This window comes from Chiloscyllium plagiosum, unplaced genomic scaffold (assembly GCF_037043375.1).
Source record: "Chiloscyllium plagiosum isolate Xiang-an unplaced genomic scaffold, Cpla_swu_hap1 HiC_scaffold_10, whole genome shotgun sequence".
Lineage (NCBI taxonomy): Eukaryota > Metazoa > Chordata > Chondrichthyes > Orectolobiformes > Hemiscylliidae > Chiloscyllium > Chiloscyllium plagiosum.
In genome coordinates this window covers 110346007-110369542 of record NW_028270148.1, presented here as the reverse complement: position 1 = coordinate 110369542, position 23536 = coordinate 110346007, and the positions used below count along the sequence as shown (strand labels likewise).

Below are 23536 nucleotides of genomic sequence, written 5' to 3'. Positions count from 1 at the left end.
ACAGCTGCCTCACAGCGCCAGAGACCTGGGTTCAATTCCCACGTCAGGTAACTGTGTGGAGTTTGCACATTCTCCCAGTGTATGCATGGGTTTCCTCCGGGTGCTCTGGTTTCCTCCCACAGTCCAAAGATGTGCAGGTTAAGTGAATTGGCCATGCTAAATTGCCCGTAGTGTTAGGTGAAGGGGTAAATGTGGGGAAAGAGTCTGGGTGGGTTGCTCTTCAGAGGATCGGTGTGGACTTGTTGGGCTGATGGGCCTGTTTCCACACTGTAAGTAATCTAGTCTAATGCAATCTAATCTTGTCTTTCCCCACAGTCTGTCCACTATGTGCAAGGACCAAATGAGGAATGTGACAGAAACCCTGGATAAGTGCAGCCGGAACACCATCCAAAAAGCTTGACAATATCCAGGACAACGCAGCCCTTTCAGCTGGCAACACATCCACAAGCACTCACTCCCTCCACCACTGATATACAGCAGCAGCTCTACAAGATGCACTGCAGAATTTCACCAAGGCTCCTTAGACAAAAGCTTTCACACTCCTGATCAATACTGTACCATCTAGAAGCTCAAGAGCAGCAAATATAGAGGTCACTACCACCTGCAAGTTTCACTACAAGCCACTTACAGACCTGACTTGGAAATGCATCACCGTTCCTTCAGTACCACAGGATCAGATTTCTGTAATTCCCACCCTAACAGCATTGTGGGGTACTGACACCTAACAGACTTCAGCTTACCATCACCTTTGCAACGGTAACTGGGGATGAGCAATAAATCCAGGCTCTATTAACGAATCTTAAAAATTTATTACACGATATTTTGACCAACATTTGGTCAACAATGGTGTTGATTATCCTTCAATGCCTCAATACAACATGCTTTAGACATTAGAGCTCATGGCAGCCATATTTGCACCCATTTTACAGATGCAAAATAGAGCAATTTTGTGGACCAACATCCCATGGCTCAAGGACACCCGAAAGATGGTCAACCCAATATTGGAGTGGGCCTCTCTCATGTGGCTGGGCAGGTGTTAATTTCTTCATTAGAACATGCAAATCATCTGCACCAGTTTCAAAAATGGGCTGCCAGGGGCCTGCTCCTCCCATGTGTTAATCAACAGATCCAGTATAGAAAACAATTAGCATGAGAAATAAACATTTTCTTAAATTTTGATATAGGAAGTAGGGGGAAGAGCAGCAGCAGGAGGAAGAGGAGGAGCAGGAGACCATTTTCTGGTTCCACAGCACTCGAGGACAATTAGCTGTGCTGCCTTGGTTCTCCACACTTCCATGGCACTTTCCCAAGAGTGCTGCCAGCAAGGCAAACAGCATTCATCCCTGCATAAAGGGAAGTCATCTGTGATTCAGCTACAAACATCTGCAGTTTGCCTAGATTATTTAACTAAGGCCTAAGATTACACTTTGACTTGGCTCTGGGATTTTTGGATTGGGTGTACATTTTGGTACATCACCCACTTCATACACAAAATTGGTCACTGACTAATTTCTACTCATTTCTGTTCTTGATCTGTGCTACATGAACCAGTCTCGCTTGTATCAACACTTCAGGAAGATTTGTAGGTCTCCTTGTTGAAGACTGTTGACTTTGATTCCATTCTCAACAAAGTGAGGTGTCTGGGTCCCTTTAAAGTAGAGGATCTTTAATCCCTTCGATCTCCTCCATGGAGTACATCTCACGGAGGGCAATTGTAATATCTACAGAAGTCTTAATCTTATGAATTTCCTTCTTTTGCAGGGGTTGGTAACTTGTTGAAAGTTTTTTTTGCAGTATCCTGGATATTTAAACAAGGTATCGTTTTTTTCTTGATAATATCCTGAGCCTGTGAACACTGGTTATCCCATCTCAGTGGTAGTGTCCACAGAATCGCAAGCACCACATCTTTGTTGTGGGAGCAGACTTTTATTCTCAATCTTCCGGCAAACCAATGCTGGTGTGCAGGTTTTCTCTACTTCAATTTGCTCCGAAAGTCTACGTTTTCATTTGTCCACGCTGATGGCATGATTGGTGTAACCAACACATCCAACTCTTTAGTCACTAACTGAGGAATATTTCTTGCTTGATATGAGCTCTCATGAGTACTGTTAACTCTTCCTGTGAAGACAGAGGAGTAAATTTTTCTGTTTGAACTTGCATCTACTCAGCATCTGACAATAGGCTCAAGCTGTCATCAATGCCTGTTCATCAAACTGAATTACATCAGTTGAGGATTCATTACTGAGTTCAAATGGGGAATACTGGTTATCTGCATTGTATCCCAAACTTTGCTGTTCTTTGCAATCCAAACTATCTTTAGTGTCAAAAGGTAAACCAAAAGTAAATAATGAAATGAAATGGCACATCATATTTTCTGTTTTGAACATAACCATAACCAAAGCTCCACAGTAAGTTTCTTCTAGCTGATTCATTCAAGGCCTAATCTCTTGCTTGTTGGAAACTGCAGTATGTCACAACAGAAATAGTAGGAACGCAGAATCAGACTTAGGATGCAAAGCTAAAAATAAGTACTATAACATACCAAGCTCACAAGAAAAGAATTAAATCCTGAATACAATCCTTAGCGTTATCTGGACTTCACTCCAGTGTATGAAATCCATAGCAAACACTTTCTGCCTCAGGCATATTAGAACAACTGCAGCGCAAGATTCCAAATTAAAGCCATTTGGAATCTTTCCCTACTGCAATGATCACATCTTTATATTGTTTAATGCTTTCTGCCGTTACCATGTTTCCGGATACATAGTTTTGTGACTTGGATTTTTCCAATGCAGCCTAACATGTTTTTCAACAATTCTCAGTTTCTCCACTGGCTTTCAACAAGTGCAGTGGCTCCTTATGGAGCACTGAGGTCTATGATTCTGGTAACCACCTCGAGAAACTACTTAAAAATATCTACTCCAATGATATCCAAGTTACAGCTATCTAAATTATTTTCTAAACACACTTTTTGACAGAGATCTACACAGAGAAAAAAATGCTTGCATTTATACAGCACCTTTCACAACCACCAGAAATCCCAAAGCACTGTACAACCAAAATAGTATTTCTAAAATGTGGTCATTCTTTTATATAGGGCACACAAAGTTTCCACAAAAAGCAATGCTGTAATAACCCAGATTGTCTGTTTTTGACTGGGGGATAAATTCCCCGCTGTTCTTCAAAATAGTTTCCTGTGAAAAACATCCCACAGTGCAACACTCCCTCAGGACTGTCAGCTTGATTTTTGTGCTCAAGTCCTGGAGTCCTGCAGCCCTCTCTTCAGAGCTGCTGGTTCTCAGATTGGGAATTAATTAAAATTGAACAGACTGGAAAGATTGCCTTTACAGTTAGAGTTTTTTTTTTGCCCAGCCATTTGTGCATACTGTACGTTTGCTGCGTTCTGACTTTCTCAATGGTGGAATATCACTAACTATAGTTGAGTAGTGCAGATTGCAAACTGCGATTTTGCTGAATTGTCTACTCGGGGATTAGGGTAACTTTTGAAGGCTTTGTTTACTTGGATGTTTGAGAGAAAGTAGTAAAAATAAATAGAAAGGAGAGGGCATTGTTACGAAGGTAAAGATGGTAACCAATTGCACCTACAAGGGTCCTGAGAACAGCAAATAAATGACCGCTAATCTCATTATACTTTTTGGTTGACACTGTTTGAGGTAGGAATGTTGGCCAAAATACTGAGAATTGCCTGCTCATTTTCAGACTAGTCACTGGACTTGAAATATTAACTCTTTCTCTCTCCACAGATGCTGCCAGATCTGGTGAGTCCCTCCAGAAATGTATTTATTTTTGTTTCAGATCTCTAGCAACTCCAGTTGTTTTTAAGAAAGAACAAAATAACTGTAGTCTCCCTTATCACAGAGACATATTTGTATTAATTTTCAGAGTCAGAGTCATAGAGGTCTGTGGCACAGCAAAGGTCCTTCAGCCCATCAAGAACATGCCGATCAAAACAAGCACATAACTATTCTAATCCTATTTTCATGCTCCTGGCCCAGTCTTATATAAGTTAATATAACAATATAATTCTATAAATGCAAAACACTGTATATACTGGACATCAAAAACAAAACAGAAAACACAGCTCCAACGAACAATCATATTGTACTTGAAACGTTAATTCTGTACCTCTCTCCACAGATACTGCCAAACCTACTGAGGTTCTTTGGCACTATTCATAAATTTATTTTTTCTTAAGTTTTGGAACCAGAATAAAATCAGAACCCTTTTGAACAATTTATTTTATGGTTACGTTCCATTCTTTCTATCCATCTACTTGTAAATGGCAAAAATAGGTTGGTTGATAGCAGTGAGGAGAGACATAAACCACTGAAAAAACAAATGCTGGAGATTGCAGCAGGTCAGACAGAATCCAAAGAGGGCACAAGCTAACATTTTGAGTCTAGATGACTCTTCATCAGAGCTGAAGTGAATTGTGGAGGGGGGCAACATTTATGCTATAGCTTGCAAGGCTGGGGGGAGGGGGGTGGAAATTGCAGTTGAGGGCAGTGGGTGTAAAGTGGTGGTGAATAAAAGATGTTGATAGTTCAGATTAAGTGATCAGAATGTGAGAATGGCAGAACAATTGTGTGTCTAACTGCTGGCTTGAATGTGCTGACAGTCCCACTGAGGTAGGGATTGAGGAGGGAAGACACAGTGACAGAGAAGTAACAAGTAAAGCTAAAAGAAAGGGAAGAAATGGGAGAAGGTAATAAGCAAAGCTAAAAGAAAAGAAAGAATGGGAGTTGGTTCACAATTTGAAAGTGTTGAATTTAATATTAAGTCCAGAAGGCTGTAAAGTGCCCAGACTGAAAAGGAGAGGTTGATTCACTGGAGCATTGCAGCATGCCGAGGACAGACAAGTGGGCATGCAAACAGGACACTGTGTTAAAATGACCAGTTACAGGAAGATCAGGGTTATGCTTGCGCATAGACCTGAGGTGCTCTTTAAGGCAGTCACCCAGCCTGCATTTGGTTTCTCCAATGTAGACATAAACTACTTTAGGAGCTGAGGCACTGAAATTTTTGGCGTGTAAAATTTGGTCAGTCTCAAACATTAACAAGACTTTCTAATAAAATGAGTGAAGTTTTGATATTGAGTACACAAGCTTGAAGGTAATTAGAAATCGAAAGACATGATGTACATGATCTGCCTTCTTTTAAATATCTGCTGTACACATATATAATACATCTTTCTGATAATTCATAGTAAGAATGTCATGGACAAAAGATGAACCATACAGTTTACAAACCTTTACCTGCTCTAAGTAAGCCTTGCTGTTCTTCAATCACTGCAGTGGCTACTCTTAGTCACTTTCCAGAATTTTGATTAAGCTCAAGTGTAGTCCTTTAGTTGCTTAAATTCTTAAGTACCAGAAGTAAGGATAACTTAATCCAAGACCTATCTTGGGTGAGAGAAGGGGATAACCCAGTTCACGAGGATAGCTAAAACTGAAAGTAGAAGGAAAAAAATGGCTAACTGCTAAGATAGCTTCCTATTTATTTGCTTTTATTTGCAAACTGATCATCTGTAAAAGCAGATCAAGTAGCAATTGAAGCTGGGACAATGTTAGTTGAAAGACTTGTGGCAGTGTTAGATCTTACCAATCTCCCACATCACAGCCCAACAAACAGTGGACACAGGTATCACATGCCATGAAAAAGGCTTGAGAGAGAAAGTAATTCAACAGGGACATCCCATCACTATCAATTGCTTACTCCGTGCTTCTCTCCTTTTTATTAGAAATGTTGCAGTAAACATTTACACTTCAATTTCCAATAACAGGTCTGACTCTCAAATTCCCCTGCATTCAGTTTGCCCTTATTCTCTCATCATCACTCCCAAGGCTTTTGTTATCTGCTGTTACTCACGCAAATATAATTAGCATTGAAATCTGATCAATTGTTCCTTTAAAGATGTGAATCAGATTTTACATCTATAGACACAAAAATACTGGAGAGAGTGTATTTATATTGGGCGGCACGGTGGCACAGTGGTTAGCACTGCTGCCTCACAGCACCAGAGACCCGGGTTCAATTCCCGCCTCAGGCAACTATCTGTGTGGAGTTTGCACATTCTCCCATTGTCTGCGTGGGTTTCCTCTGGGTGCTCTGGTTTCCTCCCACAGTCCAAAAATGCGCAGGTTAGGTGAATTGGCCATGCTAAATTGCCCGTGGTGTTAGGTGAAGGGGTAAACGTGGGGGAGTAGGTCTGGGTGGGTTGCTCTTCGGAGGGTCTTGTGTGGACTTGTTGGGCCGAAGGGCCTGTTTCCACACTGTAAGTAATCTAATCATATATACTGATGAACAATTTTATAAAACTCACTCCCTTACTAAAATGTTCATGCACAATGTAAAGATGCAAAGAAGAAACAAAAAAATGATCTGGTGTATAGCAGAAGAAAGGGCCATGTGTAGCCAGTATTTTAATCCATTATTTACTTAAAAGTCGCGAGAATTTAAAAGAATGAAGACTAAAAATCATAAAATTGACGGAATTCAGAAATGATTACCCAAGCATAATATACTAAATAAAAACCGAAAGAAGTTGCTGGAAAAGCTATAAGACATAGGAGCAAAAGCAGACCATTGACCCACTGACTCTGCTTCACCATTCAGTGATGCTATGGCTGATTTGGTAACCCTCAACTCCATTCTCCTTCCTTTTGCCTACAAGTCTCAATTTCCTCACTGACTAAAACATCTATCTATCACACCCTTGAATATACTCAATGATCCAACCTCGACAGTCCTTTGTTGTAATGTGTTTCACAGCTGACTACCCACTAAGGGAAGAAATTCCTCATCTATCTCCTAACTGTGTGTCATCTTTTGCTGGATAATACTCCCTGGTCCTGAACCTCCCACATGGGAAAACCACTTTTCAGCATCTACCCAATCAACGCCCCCAAGAATCTTGAATGTTTCAATAAAGTCTCACTCATTCTTCTAATCTCCATTGAGTACAGGCAACACTTCTCCTGACAAGAAGAGTACCCCCATCCTCAAATGTCTGAAATCAACCTAGTGACCCTTCTCTGAAATTCCTCCAATACCAGTATATCCTTCCTGAGATAAGGGAAAGGATGTTCACAGTTTTCTAGGTGAGGTATGACTATAGTTTTAACAGGACTTCCCTATCTTTAGAGGAGAAAAGTGAGGAGTGCAGATGCTGGAGATCAGAGTCGAGTGTGTGGTGCTGGAAAAGCACAGTCAGGTAGCATCCCTATTTTTATACTCATTCTGTGTGATACAATCGGGAAAAAGTATTTTCCATTTAACACAGTTAGACAGGCAGGATTAAAGAATTGAGCCCTCTTCAGTAAATTCTGGAAAGGAGGGTGAAAACGATGCTACAACACGATGAAAAATTATATAACATGTGCAGCTAATGCATCAAAGAACAGTAGAATCTATGGGATTAGGGAAGATATAGTCAAGTAGGTATTTTGCATTGCATAACACAAATGTAATTTATAAATAGTGTACTTAAATCAGGTCCTCAAATCTTTGTCACTTTATATATTAGCATGAAAATTCAATTTGAAACCAAATGCTGTGGCTATATCATAACTGTCAGTTAAAAAGCACACAACAACAGGTTATAGTCCAACAGGTTTATTTGGAAGTACTAGCTTTCGGAGCGCTGCTTTGTCATGACGTAGCCATGCAGCAGGATCATAAAACACAGAATTTATAGCAAAGGATCACAGTGTCACGCAACTGAAATGATATATTGAACAAACCTAGATTGATGTTAAGTCTTTCATCGTTTGGAATCGATTTGGTTTTGGTTCATTAATATGTAAAAACCAGAACTTCATCCAAGTCACATTCTTAAGATAACTTATGGTCTTATTTAAAAAAGGGGACATCTTAGCTCAGACAATGCATTCATGAGCTACTACATCCAAATGAACCTGCTGGACTATAACCTGGTGTTGTGTGATTTTTTAACTTTGTCCACCCCAGTCCAACACTGGCACCTCAACATCATAGTTGTCACAGACAGTGAAACAAAGGGACATATGTGGATTAGAGTCAGTAAGCTCAGGGATAGGATTCTGTGATGAATGTACAGCCACTCTGATGTCATGGAGTGCCAGAGCTTTCCTAAACAGTGCAAAGTTGATGATTTTCACTTTTGCATTGTGTAGGTCCTGTTGTGCCTTGGCTCTATTGCATATTAGTCACATCTGAACAGACATAGCAGCTTGAAAAGTGGGCCACCCACGTTAATTTCTGATCTGGAGGGAATTTATGTGGGTGGAGTGAACATGCTGCAATTCTATTATGCAAAGAACAAACTGTTGCTTATTTTGTTTAAGTGTTTTTGTTTTAATTTGCCAAATTCCCAAAGGAAATAATATCTACACTTTAAGAGATGTAATTAAAAGTACAAACTAACTTTCCTCCAGTACCTAGCAAAATAAAAATATATTAATTGCTTTCCAGACTGACACTTGGCCTCATGATAACAAGAAGAACTGGCATTTCGACAATATAGCAAAAGCATTTGAAGACATTTCACAGGAGTATCTACAAAAAATAAACTTGCTCACAAAGCCACACAGGGCATGTCATTAAATAACTTGGTAAAAGGTATAGGTTTTAATAATCAACTTATGCTGCTGTCTCTGAATAGTATCGACAAGGTGGAGATGGAAAGGATGTTTTCTCTTGTGGGCCAGTCCAGATTAGGAGTCATTGCTATAAAATAAGGGGTCACCCTTTTGGGACAGAGAAGAAAAGGATTATTATGAACTCAGATGGTTGTGAGACTTTGGAACCCTCTGTTTCAGAAGAGGGTGCACGTGTGGGTCATTGAATATTTTAAGATGAGGATGACAGATTCTTGCTAGGCTGGGGAATTAAGGGTTATATAGGCAAATGAAAATGTACAATTTGAAACACAAACAGATCAGCCATGATCTAATGTTAATGACAGACAGGGGGCTGCATGGTCTACTTTTGCTCTGATATTACATGATTGTATGATGAGGCAAATTTGTCAATGGTGAAGCACTGAAAATTGGGAATGGGCAAGAGGCCCGGTTAGATGAGTTGGAGAAATGCAGAGAACCCTAGGGCTGAAGGGGGTAACAAAGGCAAAGAGGGGAAAAGACTTGGAGCGATTTTAACACAAAGATAAACACTTGCAAATTGAGGCATTGCTGCATTAAAAGTCAGCATGGATCAGCGAGCACTGGAATGGTGTTAGATTGGGATAGCTGCATGTTATGATACAGGTGCGAGATTTTGAAATTTCAAGAGTACGAGGGTGGTTGATGTAAGGTGGGCTAAGGGAACGTTAGAATAGCTAAGACAGAAGTTAAAGAAGGAATGGATATGGTCTCAGCAATAAATGTGCTGCAGCAGGGACAGAGTTGAGCAATATTGCACAGGTGGAAACATACAATCTTGGTGAAGGACAGTTTATGAGATCAGAGGCCTGGCTTGGGATTAAGCATGGTGCAAAATTCCAACAGTTGATTCAGGCTCATGACAGTGACAAGGAAAGACGATGGAGTCAATAGCTAGACAACGCAGCTTGTGATGGACACAGAAACTACTGGTTTCAGTATTTGCAATAGTTAAATGGAACAAACTTCTACTTCTCCAAGTGGAGTGGAAAATCAGAGACAGTAAATGAGTTGACTGAAGCGGTGGTAGAGGTAGAACTGGGCATTACCAATATATACTTGGAATCAGACAAATGGACATGACATCGAGAAAATGTTATGAGTTGCAATCCTACAGCAGTTCTACCACATCTTATAGACAATAGGTGCAGGAGTAGGCCATTCTGCCCTTCGAGCCAGCACCACCATTCATTATGATCATGGCTGATCATCCTCAATCAGTATCCTGTACCTGCCTTATCCCCATAATCCTTGATTCCACTATCCTTAAGAGCTTCTAGCCAACTCTTTCTTGAAAGTATCCAGAGACTTGGCCTCCACAGCCTTCTGGGGCAGAGCATTCCATACACCCACCACTCTCTGGGTGAAGAATTTTCTCCTCAACTCTGTTCCAAGTGGCCTACCCCTTATTTTTAAACTGTGTCCTCTGGTTCGGGACTCACCCATCAGCAGAAACATGCTTCCTGCCTCCAGAGTGTCCAAACCTTTTATAATCTTATACGTCTTAATCATATTCCCTCTCAGCCTTCTAAACTCAAGTGCATACAAGCCCAGTCTCTCCAACCTTTTTAGCGTAAGATAGTCCCGCCATTCCGGGAATTGACCTCATAAATCTTAAAATTACTTTTCCAGAATAAAGTAATAAATTGCACGAATTTGAACTGAGATCATTATTTTCAGAGAATAAAGTAGTATGCAAAATGTGGACTTGTATTTTAGAATGGAATAATCACTACACCATTGAGGACCATTGACTATTATCAAGTTCTGAATTAACATTGCTCCTCTATACCAAAACACTTATCAATAAGTTTGTTGTAAATAAATATTTGATTGGTTAAACCAGTCAGTGAATGCATTGCAAGAGAAAAAGTCTCCACTGTACAGTATTGTGTTTTGCAGAAGAGTGCTTCATGTTCAGGGATAGATAGAGTAAAAAATCACAAGGCACCAGGTTATAGTCCAACGCATTTATTTGAAACTGCAAGCTAGCTGCCTGAGGAAGGAGTGGGGACTCCAAAAGCTTGCGGTTTCAAATAAGCCTGTTGGGCTACAACCTGACATCGTGTGATTGTTGACTTTGTCTGCCTCAGTCCAACATTGGCACTCCACATCAGGTACAGATAATCTATCCCGCAGATCTATGAATCATATTCGGTGGATATATTCAAGAGTGGATGAGAATAACAATGGGGTGACAATGGAAGTGGAAGAGATGGCAGCTATACCCTCAATGACCAGAGTCTTAAAGCTCTGTAAATTCCTCATTAAACATTTTTCTCTCTCTCTTCCTTAAAAACATACCTCAAAGATCAAGATTTTGGGTCCTCTGTGCTCATATGGCTTATGTGACTTAATCTTAATTTAAATTTGACAATGCTACTGTGAATTGCCTTTGTGTTTGTATATTAAAGGTGCTATATAAATGCAGTAGTTGTTGCTGTCATAACCTAGAATATATTGCTCCAACCTTTAGCCAAATCTCTATCATTGGCTAATATGTTCACTCAAAATCTACATCTCTCCCTCATTTGTTCAACATTTTAATGCTGCATATATTTCAATGATTTCACAGTAGATTTTAGTCTCATTATCACACATTTAAAGAATTTCTTACCTTTACGACACAGCGGGTTACTGGGTGTCAATTCTTTGTTTAGTTTAGATTGCACGTTACCACGCTGTTTTCTCATTTCAAGGTACTGTTTTATCTTAAAATCAACATCTTCCTTTACAAGTGCACTAACCTCCTACAAAAAAAATTAAAAATCAATATAATTACATTTTAAAATTATTCAAATTCTTTGTTCTTAGTTGATACTAATTTTACCTGAGAGAAATCCTAAAAATGCAGAATTTCAAATTTGACTTTTACTCTTCAAATTTTCTTTTTGAGTCTTTCAGATGAAGAGAGAAAAAAAACAAAATTGATTTTCTGACCTCATGCACCGGGCAAGGAGTTTAACGTACGTCAGGATTTCAGGCATGAAGACCAGAAACTCTATTAAGTCTGCTGATATCAATGACCAAATTCCTGATCAGCATTATTCCCAGCAGATTTGTGTTAAATCAATATAAGAATTGATTATTATTTTAATGCAACAAAACTGCAGAAAGCAGTAGTTTGGAGGAACCTGGAGGTCCTTGTACATGAATCACAAAAGGAAAAAGTGAGGACTGCAGATGCTAGAGGTCAGAGCTGAAAATGTGTTGCTGGAAAAGCGCAGCAGGTCTGGCAGCATCCAAGGAATAGGAGAATCAACGTTTCGGGCATAAGCCCTTCTTCAAGAAGGGCTTATGCCCGAAACGTCGATTCTCCTGTTCCTTGGATGCTGCCTGACCTGCTGCGCTTTTCCAGCAACACATTTTCAGCTCTGATCTCCAGCATCTGCAGTCCTCACTTTCTCCTCAGCAGGTAATAGGGAATGCAAATGAACCGTCACCCTTTACTTCAAAGAGAATGGAACATTAAAAATAGGGCAGTATTTTCAAAAACATAGAGGGCACTAGTCAGACCTCAGGTAGAGTGGTGTGAACAGTTCAGGTTCCCTTACCCAAGAAAGAAAAGAGTGGCATTGGAGGCAGTGAAGAGGAGGCTATTAGGGTCATTCCGAGTGGAGTGATTTTTTTACCGGAGTTCAGAAGAATGGAAGGCGACCTTAATGAAACATACAAGATTATTAAAGGTTTAACAGGGTAGATACGGAGAGGTGGCCCACTTATGGGAGAGTCTAGGACCAAGGGGCATAATCTCAGAATAAGGGGTGCTCATCTAAAAATGAGAGGAGAGAGAATTTCATCTCTCAGGATAATGAATCTATGAAATTCTTTATTATAGAGGGGTTCCAAGGTTGAGTATATTCAAAGCCAAGATAGACAGATTTTTAATCTGAAGGTAAACAAGGGTTGTAGGGTAACATCAGCCATGATCTCAATAAATGGAAGAGGCAACTTGATGGGGCGAATAGCCTACATCTGCTACTAGAGCTTAGGATGTCGGTAATCTAGTATTATCTTATTTCATTTTAGTTTCCTTTTTATATTCCCAAGCTTTGCACAACCTGCAATTGGATACATGGAAATGTGACCTGTGCCCAAGTAAATTACATTATTACTCTGAAGCAACAAGAAGAAATATTCCAACAATAACTTCAGCCATTTCTTTCCACGTTGCTATTTTCCCTTCATTCATCACCTCCTACAGCAATGCCATTACAACTGGGAACTCTTTGCAGAGTAAAAGCATTAATGCATTGTCTCCTTGCCTTATCAGTGCACCATTTTCACGTTAAAAGGCTTGGACTATTTCCTCCTAAAATATTAAAGATGAAAACATAACATTCGATTTATATTCTATCATGAATACTTCTAAAAACATGTGTAGTCAGGAATAATATTGCTATTGAGGTGTCCAGCATCATTAAGGTAATGGAGAGCCAATTAAGACTTCAATGACTGCATATAATTGTTCAATTAAAACTAAAAGTAAAATGTAATTGAAAATAAAAATCCACCATCAATAATTTATCAAAATTAGACAATAATTTCAATTGAAGGTTGTAATTTAATTTTAACAATTGAAATTATTGTCTAATTTTGATACTTTGCAGATCAGCATTGACAAACTTTTATTTAGCAAATTTTCTACAGACTTGAAATCAAATAGATTAAATGCTGAGAGCTAACAGCCCCACTCTGATTTAAGTGTCAGAGGTGAGACTGCCCCTGTGTACCAGGACAGTCAGATATATCCAGGGGCTTGTTGGGGCCAGGCTAGAAGGCCCTAGTGACTGGGGTGGGAGCACATTGGACTGGGCAGTGAAGGCAAGTGGACATGGAGAGGCAACACTGTCAGAGAAGGTACCCAGTTCACACCTGGGTCTCGGCAAGAGTCACCTCCAGTCCCAAGTTGCCACCAGCATGCATGGTTAAGCCTGCAGGGTTGCAGGTTGAGCATCAATTTCTCCCAAGCACCACCACCCCCAAATAAGTCAAAGCAGAGGCAGAATAATGGCCTTATTTGCACATTAGGTGTGCACTTAAAAGAGCCTATAAAAGGCCATGGGTGGGTAACCCCACCCAACACACATCCCCACCGCTTATAAAATCACAGTGGGGCTAGGGATGGTGCCAGTCAGCAGTAGGGATACCACCGATGGCATAGCACCCTAACATAGAGGTCTACCTGCTTAAGTTCTCAGGTGCCTCATATAATTCTGCTCAATTATTCTGAACAAATTTGAAAATAAAATGAACAACAGTCCAATTTACAAAACGCTAATATTTTCCCTGAGGTTGTAGTTACCAGACTACCAGCAAATGTTTGATTTCAAAAATACAGATGCCATGTTGTGTCAAAATTTACACTACCATTTTCAAATTAAACCTTGAATTATCACAATGCTCTGCTAGAACTAAATCCCTTCTCTCATGAATTTCAAAGTTTCAGCCTTCTTTCAAACTACTAGCTGTAAGTCAAAACGTTGCGGGTTCAATGCTCACTACAGACAATGAGCACATGGTTTAGGCTGCAGTCTAAGCCAGCACTGTAGTAAGAGGCGGTGTCTTTTGGCTGAGAAGTTAAACCAAGGCTCTGGTTGCTTTTCCAGGTGGATGAAAGAGAGCAGGAGAATAATCCTTGATATTTATTCTTTGATTAACATCTGAAACAAGGGTAATTACTTATTTATTTCTTTAATTATGGCAGCTTTCTGTGTATAAATTAACTGCTGCATTTCAAAAGTAATAGCTGGAAAATATACAACATTTTACAACAGTGAAAGTTGTTATATAATTTGTTCCTCCTTTTACGTTCTTCCTCAACTTTCCTTGATCCATTAATAACAAAACACTTGGAACTTCAGGTCAGTTCAAGTCTATTGTACATTATCTCCTTCAGTGGGACAATTATTGTCAGGGTAGTTTCAGTAAAATTTCTCTAACTCTCTCTTTCCAAAAGCTGCACTTATTGGATTTACAACATATTTGGACTACTACTTACAATATTTTCCTTCCACCTTGAAACTTTATAGAGGTGTTGGTGTGTTTTATCTGTTAAATCAAGAAATGGTAAAACTTTATTGCATCGGGGGTCATTGGCCTCAACAAACTGCATTTAAAACACACCATGCTGTGCTCTCGACAACAGCACATAATGCTTGATACCTTAAACGTCTGGTGACAACTCTGACATGCGGTAGAATAATAATTATCTTAATCACTCTTACCTTGCAGTCTTCCTAGCCTCTAACATCTTGAACCTCGAATCTGAGCCTTGAAATCATTTGTCCTAAGCTGTAATCATGCTGCCCCACACGGGCTTCCTTCTTGCCATCAAGACTTAATGCAACATCCATCTTCTACCTGAAATACTTCTTTCTTGCTGCCTTAAAACAATGGCCTACTTTCCCTTCCACTGTCCTTTCTTCTTGATGTAATCTTTAAGCTTTTAAACATATGCTTGATAAAACCCAATTTGACTTTCCAACTTAAATTTTTTTTTGTCATTTAGTCCTTGGGAATGATCTGTATTGTGGACTTTGGTTTTTTGCTAGATATCTCAAATTGGAAACAAGCTTGGAATAAGGAACAGGATGTCTGTAACCTCTGGAATGGTAATAACTTTGAATTGATACTAATGTTACGACACTGCAGTGAACCTTTCTGCTAATTAAACCAAACACACCCTCACCTCACCCTGTAATCCGTTAAAGTATGAGTGACAGAAAACTACCCGAACTCCACGATTTAAAGAAAGATATCAATTTTATTTTTTAACTTTAAAAGTGAACATTAAATAACAACTATTTACAAACTCTCAGTCTCCTTTCTCTCAAAGGTCTGTTATCTACCTCCAACTCTATAATAATATACTGATCCAATAAAAGCCCCAAATAAAATTACAGCAACTTAATTTTCAAAACCAGACAGTGGCTGTCATCCTCTGGCTATAGATCTCCCTGGGTAATCTTTGGTCTTTTGTTGCAAAGATGTTTCATATGAAAAAGGTACCTTTGATAGAAGGTGTTTTGGATAGCAGTCTCTCTCTAGATGGCAGTTTGCCATTCTCTCTCTCTGGCTAACTCTCAAACCACCAGCTACTTTATATCCCAAACATCAGATCATCTCATTATCCTGGGGCATAATTTACACTGATTGGTTATGTTCAAATGGTGGTCAAAGCAACTGAGGTATCTAGTTTACAGCCAAATGTTACATATTTTCAATTTTCCAATACACTGAGACTGCTAGCCAGTCACATGACAGCTGCCTGCAAAGTCTCACTGCCAAAACAATCTTCACTCTCTCTTAAAGGTACAGTATACACCTTCAACTTCATAACACTAAGAACACTAATGACAGACACTTCTTAATTTTGCTGTTAGCACCGGCATAATTTGCTTGCCAATTATAGGATAACATCATAGTCACCAAAGTCCACATAGTGAAAGTTAGACAATTGTCAATTTGCAAATTTCAGAATCACTATAATTAAAATAATGTGTCTTTGAAGATGAGCAGATTTGTTTTAATCCAACATAGCATTGGTTTACAGCTTTCATTCAATTATGTATAGGACCTGAAAGATTTTAAAAAGAAAATGTATATAATTTCAAGGAAAGGAACAGAAAGTTATGAAGTAAAAGAGGACGGAGAAAAATAACAGAAAAGAACTTGCTGTGGGCTTTGTTTCCATAGGGATATTGCACCTCATGTAGCAATACTTATGTTGTCCCTCAAAACATAACAAACTAAATGTTGACAGAATGCTATTGAAGAATTCAACAGACATTCATTATGGCCACTATTATACACAAACATTACACTCTCAGCCACTCTCAGTGCCTGCGCTAACATTTTAACTATTAGATTACAACTGAAAGCATGCGTCAATAACCTGTCATGCCACAGGTAATCTGAATTAAGATGAAAATCACACAATACCAGATTATAGTCCAACAGATTTAATTGGAAGCACTGGCTTTCGGAGCACTGCTCCTTCATCATGTGGTTATGGAATACATGATTGTAAGACATAGAATTTATAGCAAAAGTTTACAGTGTGATGTAACTAAAATTATACATCGAAACATACCTTGATTGTTTGCTAAATCTCTCATCTGTTAGAATGACCATGTTAGTTTCATTTCTTTCATATGTAAATCACAAAACTTTTAAAAAAAAAGTTACATTCTCAAGTGAACTTTAACAATTGGTGTTAGCCCAATTGTCTTAGGTATTAGCACCTGTGTGCGCCATAATGTTTAGACTGATTCTAATCTAAAAAATGAATTAACAGAATCTTACATGGATTCGTGCACTTTTTGACCAAGTACAATGTAACTCTGTGGGAGTTTGTGTGTGCGCATGTGTATATATATAAAGGAGTGCGTGTGCGCGTGCATATACGAATGTGTGTGTGCACATGAGTGTCTGTGTGTATAGTGCAATGGGGTCACCTGTAATGTGACATGAACCCAAGGTCCTGGTTGAGGCCATCCCTATGGGTACTGAAGTTAACTATCAGCCTCTGCTCGGCCACTTTTCGCTGCTGCCTGTCCTGAAGTCCTCCTTGGAGGATGGTTACCCGAAGGTCCGAGGTCGAATGTCCCAGACCGCCGAAGTGTTCACCAACTGGAATGGAGCATTCCTGTCTGTTGATTATTGTGTGGTGCCCATTCATCCATTGTCATAGCCTCTGCTCGGTTTCCCCAATGTACCATGCCTCAGAGCATCCTTGCCTGAACGTATGAGATAGACAATGTTGACTGAGTCGCATGAGTACCTGTCACGCACATGGTGGGAGGTGTCCCCACACATAATGGTGATATCCATGTCGACACTCTGACACGTCTTGCAGTGTCGACCCTGGCAGGGTTATATGGAGTGCTCCTGAAAGCCGGGCAGTTTGCTACGAACAATGATCTGTTCGAGGTTTGGTGATTGTTTAAAGGTGAGAAGCGGCGTTGTGGGGAAGATTTTGGCGAGGTGCTCATCCTCATTGATAAGGTGTTGTAGGCAGTGAAGAACACGGCATAGTTTTGCAGCTCCTGGGAAGTACTGGACAATGAAGGGCAACCTGTTGGTTGCAGCTCATGTCTGTCTCCTGAGGAGGTCATTACAGTTCCTTGCTGTGGCATGTCAGAACTGGCAGTTGATGAGTTGATGATGATCGTACCCCGTTCTTATGACGGCCTCTCCAAGTACTTCCAGGTGCCCGTCACGTTCCTCCTCATCTGAACAGATCCTATGTATGCATATGGCTTGTCCATACAGGATGACTGTTTTAATACGTTTTGGGTTGAAGCTGGAAAAGTGTAGCATTGTGAGGTTAACCGTGGGTTTGCGGTAGAGTGAGGTGCTGAGGTGCCCATCCTTGATGGAGATGCACGTGTCCAAGAATGAGACAGATAGTAGAAAGTAGTCCATGGTGAGTTTGATGGTGGGATGAAACTTGTTGATATCACTGTGTAGTTTTCTCAGTGACTCCTCGCCACGGGTTCAGAGGAAGAAATGTCGTCAATGTACCTGGTGTACTCCACAACCACCTGATGAAGGAACAGCTCTCCGAAAGCTAGTGCTTTCAATTGGACTATAATCTGGTGTTGCATGATTTTTAACTTTATACATCCCAGTCCAACACCAGCATCTCCAAATCATGAATTAAGATGGGCTGTGTGATCTTTATACTTTTAAGTTACATACTGTTCTGTTATAATTCTGTCAGTGTCATCTTACCTTTGAGACATGCTCATGACATAATCACTATAGAACAGTATGTAACTTAAAAGTATAAAGATCACACAGCCCATCTTAATTCATGATTTGGAGATGCTGGTGTTGGACTGGGATGTATAAAGTTAAAAATCATGCAACACCAGATTATAGTCCAATTGAAAGCATCAGTTGATTTTAAAAAATATTGTAATTTATCATTGTGGAATCTCAAAAAAAAATGAATAAACTGTGATCATGACTCTAATGTGTCTAATATGATAATTATGAGATGGCTGTTGGTGTCCTACCCGGTAGTTAATTGTGGCTCACTAAAGGTTTCTGGAAAAATTTATTGCTGCCCATTAACCCAACACTGTTTCAGCACAGCAGATTCATCAATAAAGCTGTAGAAGCTACAATGAGGCCCAACAGTTGGCAACTGTATTAAGAAGGCATTTAAAACTTCCAACTGCAGAAAGACTGGGCATGGAATTTACTTAGCAAGAGTTTTGTAAATTACAGACATCCAGAATACACCAGAGCTATTTTGACAATTAGACAGTGGAAACATTGGTACAAAAGGTATGAACAACAGGATGATTTGATATGAATCTTTAAAATCTTTATCCTGATTGTCTGGCAGGTTTGCAAACAAATTTGGGAACAAATAGCAGACAGAATAAATAATTCCCAAAAATCAGTGAGGTCAAAAAAAGCAGCCAGTAAAACTGCCTAAAGTGCAGTTTAATATTTCAAACATTGAGATCAAAAGGATTAGCTGCAAAATACACACTTATAATTGGTAGGTAATTTTGTGATGAACATCTAGAAAATAATAGAAGTTTATTTTATGCAGCACAGCTATAAGGCCAGGCAGAACACTTAATGCTATCAAGCACTGCCCTCTCACAACATGGGAGAAATACAGTAAGCAACCTAAGGATTCATTGCAAGTCAGCCTATGTTAATGAATACAAACAGAATGGGCTGGAGGAGTAACAGGGTAATATGTTCCCTTCTGTGTTAGCTAAACTTGACAGTTTTTAAATAAACATTTAACAAGATGGCACTTGAACATAAATCTGGTCAGGCATTTGGAAGACTCCATCATCGACAGCAGCAGAGCTCTTTGTGATGCAAAGCACAGTGGGAGCATTGCTCACAAACATTAAGCTTGCTGCTATTGAGGCCTTGGACTCCAATCTATAAAGAAACTCCTTCTTCCAGCTTCAACATGCTGGATAATTAGATTGAGAGAAGCCGGAGGCAGAAATTTGCAGACTTCATTATCACCCAGCATTCTGGTTCCACAGGACATAGAGTGGAAGAGTCCAGTAGCAGCATGTCTAGAGTAGATACATTTGTGGCTGCTGTCTCGAGGCAATGCTGTGCTTCATCCATTCAGCATCCCTGGTAAAATCACAGCAACTGTGCCACCAAATCAGCCAATTATTGAGACATTACCTATTGCTGAATCAGTTGAAAGGTTGCAATACAACCATTTTGAAGTGAGAGATTATTATATAAGCATCACATCCAAACCCAATGTCAAGTAGAGCCACTATGACAAAAAAAATCTACACACAACATAAATCAGGAAGTTTTGAGTTTTTAAAAAATTATTATTTGCATTTGATTTGTACCAGACACAGACTTTCATTTAGATTGCGCAGAATAAGTTAGCATCAGAGCAAAGAATGGACACTGGAGATGTTTAAGATTGATTCTGGATACTCCTTGTCCAGGGGATCAGTTGACTAGAAGGTTGGATTGTAATGCAGACTAATGCCAACAGCATGGGTTCAATTCCCACACCGGCTGACGTCACCAACCTCTCCCCAATAGCACAATAGCAAGAAACATGAATCAGTACTTTATTACCCAAACAATTCAGTCTTGTAAGAAAGGCAAAGAATCACGTTTAAAGCTCACAAAAATGAATCCTGTTCAAAATTTGTTTTTACTTCATAGGCAACTGAGTAAAAAGAAACATTAATCCAAAAGTACAAGTTGAATCAGATTTCTTCCAGATGTGACGCACATGGTTTGAACGGAGTATTAATCAGCATACTCCAACCAAACATTGATCAGCCGTAGCACCAAAACAATCCGAATCCGAATCGGAATCGCGAAGTTACCCTGTGCGACCGGTGCATCACCCATCCTTAATCTCTATAATTTTTCACATGGCTATCTACACCATCCAACTTCAAAGTCTCTCATCCAATACCCAGTGATGTGGAACTGCACTCATTTTGTAATAGTCTTGTCAATCTGAATTTAGGCAGAACAAATCCCCCAATGACTTCATTTCTCACTGTGCACCACTAACCTGAAGTCTCCAAACATCTATCCTTGGCCCTCTCCTTGTAATATATGTGCCACTCTTTAGGGAAAATCATTTGTAGATAATGAATCCACATTCATGCCATTGTCTCTTCCAGACCTTACTACTTCAATGTTTGCTTCTCTGGACTCTCTATGCCCCATGATCTGTAAATCTCAATTCATGCAAAATTATGAGTCTTACATCACATCAAATTCCATTCATTTATCAGAGCTGATCATTGGCTCTCCATCCTCAAAAACCTGAAATTTAAAATTCTCATCCTAATGCTTTACTTTCTTCAACACCGCACCCCCTCCTTCTTTATTTCTTCAATTTCAATTGGCTCTACAACAAGATTATTAGTCCACCAAGCTCATCATCAAAACAAAGACAATTCCAAATTTCTAGATGGGACACCCCTGTCCTATTTCTGTCAGATGTGTAATCCTGGAGCTAATTCAGTGCCAAAAGGATTTACCTTCTTCCTGCAAGCTGCAGGAAGATAGCCACCAGTTGCTCAAGTGTAAGTGAAGTCAAGGGCAGAATTACTATATATAGCCTCATACTGTAAATATGCAGATTCTCAGGTCTACAAGGGAACAAGACTGCATCAATCATAGTGGCCTGAATAAACAACATTGAGATTATGATTATATATCAGGTTCTACGACAGGTATGAGAGGGAGAGGTACAAGAAATATGGTCATGGAATTGGGAGGTGACAGGTTTCAAATTTGAAGTTAAAATCTTGAAATAAGTACTTTAATTCTAAAGAGAAACAAACACATACGCTATTGTAAACTGTCAACTCAACACTATTAAAAAGATTCATGTAAGGTTCACTCTGACTGAGCAGAATATAATTTGTACACACAAGACTGAAGTAGCAAAGCATACACTGCAAAACTTCAGCAGAATGACTAGCCCGATTGAAAGAAATTTTTTTTTGTTACTCACTCATGTCATGCTGAAATGGCCAATAATCATCATCCAACCCTAGCTGTACTCCGAAGGTGATGCGAAGCTTACTTTAAATGTATGCAATGGTTTGATACACCAAAATCAGAAGGCAGTTAATAGTAAATCACATTAGTATGGGGACTGGAGTCACACTCAGGTCCCATAAGATAAGGCTGAGAGAGTTCTTTCCCTAAAAGATGGGACATAAACCAACTGGCTTTTTAAAAGAATCCAACAGTTTCATGGTCCCTTTTACTGGCCCCACATTTTACATAAAAAAATTTTCAAGTTGATTCAAATTGTCAGGATGATTAACCCAAGTTTCTGGATTACTACTCCAATAACAGAACCATGAGATAATCATACCCAAGAGGATGGAGGCTCTTGTGGCACAATAGTAGTGTCCCTATCTCTGGGCAGGAAGTTTGGTTTCAAGTTCCATTTGTGCTAGAGGTATGCTGCAACACATCTGAACAGGTCGATTGAATTTATCATATAATTTATCATATAATTATAAATTCAGTTTCAAAAATACAGTCAGTTGAACTTGGTTGAAATAATGGTGTCAGATTTTTCTAAAAATAATAATAAATTTAAAAAAAACACGTAGTTATTAGTGCACAAAGTATCCAGCAATTTGCAAAAAGAGATATCCTCTGAATTTGAGAATCATGAGTTGCTGATTGATTGTACCGCTCTGTCTTCACCTTTATTAAAGGAATGTTTCATTTTAACCTCCCCTGTACACCACAGAGGTACGACATTTGCACACTAACTGCCCCAAGACCTGCAAATAAAAAATGACTTCTCCAGTATCTCTTTTTCTGAACAGTCTGTTTGTGGCTCTGCACGGTCCCTTTAAGATTATCATCTGGCTGCACATGCACACATCTTCAAGGAGAACAACCTGTTTTTGGGACATTCGAGATTGATTTGCAGAGACACAGCCAAACATTCAAAGGCAACATTGGTAAATATCATCAACTTGGTAATTTGTTATTTGGTAATAGGAAACTTGAGTATTGCTGAAAAAAAATTTTTCAAAGCTTTTTGTCTTGCACTCATCAGAATATTACAGGCAAAATACCAACATAAAGGGAATAATGTACTTTTGTTGAACGAAAATAGTGCAGGTTGGTTAGCTGCCATGGAGAATGCACCAGCTCAATCATGACTGACAAGGGCAACTTTTTCATGCAGAGGGTGGTGCGTGTATGGAATGAGCTGTCAGAGGTGGTGGTGGAGACTGATACAATTATAACTTTTAAAAGGCATCTGGATGGGTACCTGAATTGAAGGCTTTAGAGGGAAATGGGTCAAATGCTGGTAAACAGGAATAGATTAATTTAGGATATCTGGTCGGCATGGATGAGTTGGACCAAAGCGTCTGTTTCCATATTGTACATCTCTATGACAACTAACTGCCAAACTTTGTTTAAATTTCAACCAGGCAGGTTGACACTGACTGATCAAGGCATCGCCTGTTTTTTTGGTCGAAACAGACACAATGCTCTTTTTGTCTGCAAGGAATAGGACACTGTGCATTAATGTGCACATTTTCCAGTATACAGATGCATGCTACACCCTAACACCCACACCAGCTGACAATCTTAACCTGGTCATTCAGCTTTACTCCTAGCACATTCAGAAATATTTAGTAGATGATGTCCATTCACAGAAACACATCTAATAGGACAGGATGTTTAGAGTTTTACAAGCACGAACCAGTGGTGATTGTCATTACCATACCTATTGTGGTAATGGTATTTGTGATGTTCGACCTATCTCACAAATTAATGTGATATTAAATTTTAGTGCCAGTGCTATGTTAGTCAGATGGGTGACACATCCCAAAGACTGGCAGATCATA

At 39.4% G+C, this 23536-nt stretch overlaps 1 protein-coding gene across 1 annotated transcript in view; it reads right to left on the bottom strand.

The window, feature by feature from the left end:
- Positions 1 to 23536, bottom strand: part of slx4ip (SLX4 interacting protein) — a 141686-nt gene that overhangs the window by 86089 nt on the left and 32061 nt on the right. Inside the window, 1 exon segment of the mRNA XM_043696612.2 lies at positions 11278 to 11410. Within this exon segment, the coding sequence (XP_043552547.2) occupies positions 11278 to 11410 (133 nt within the window).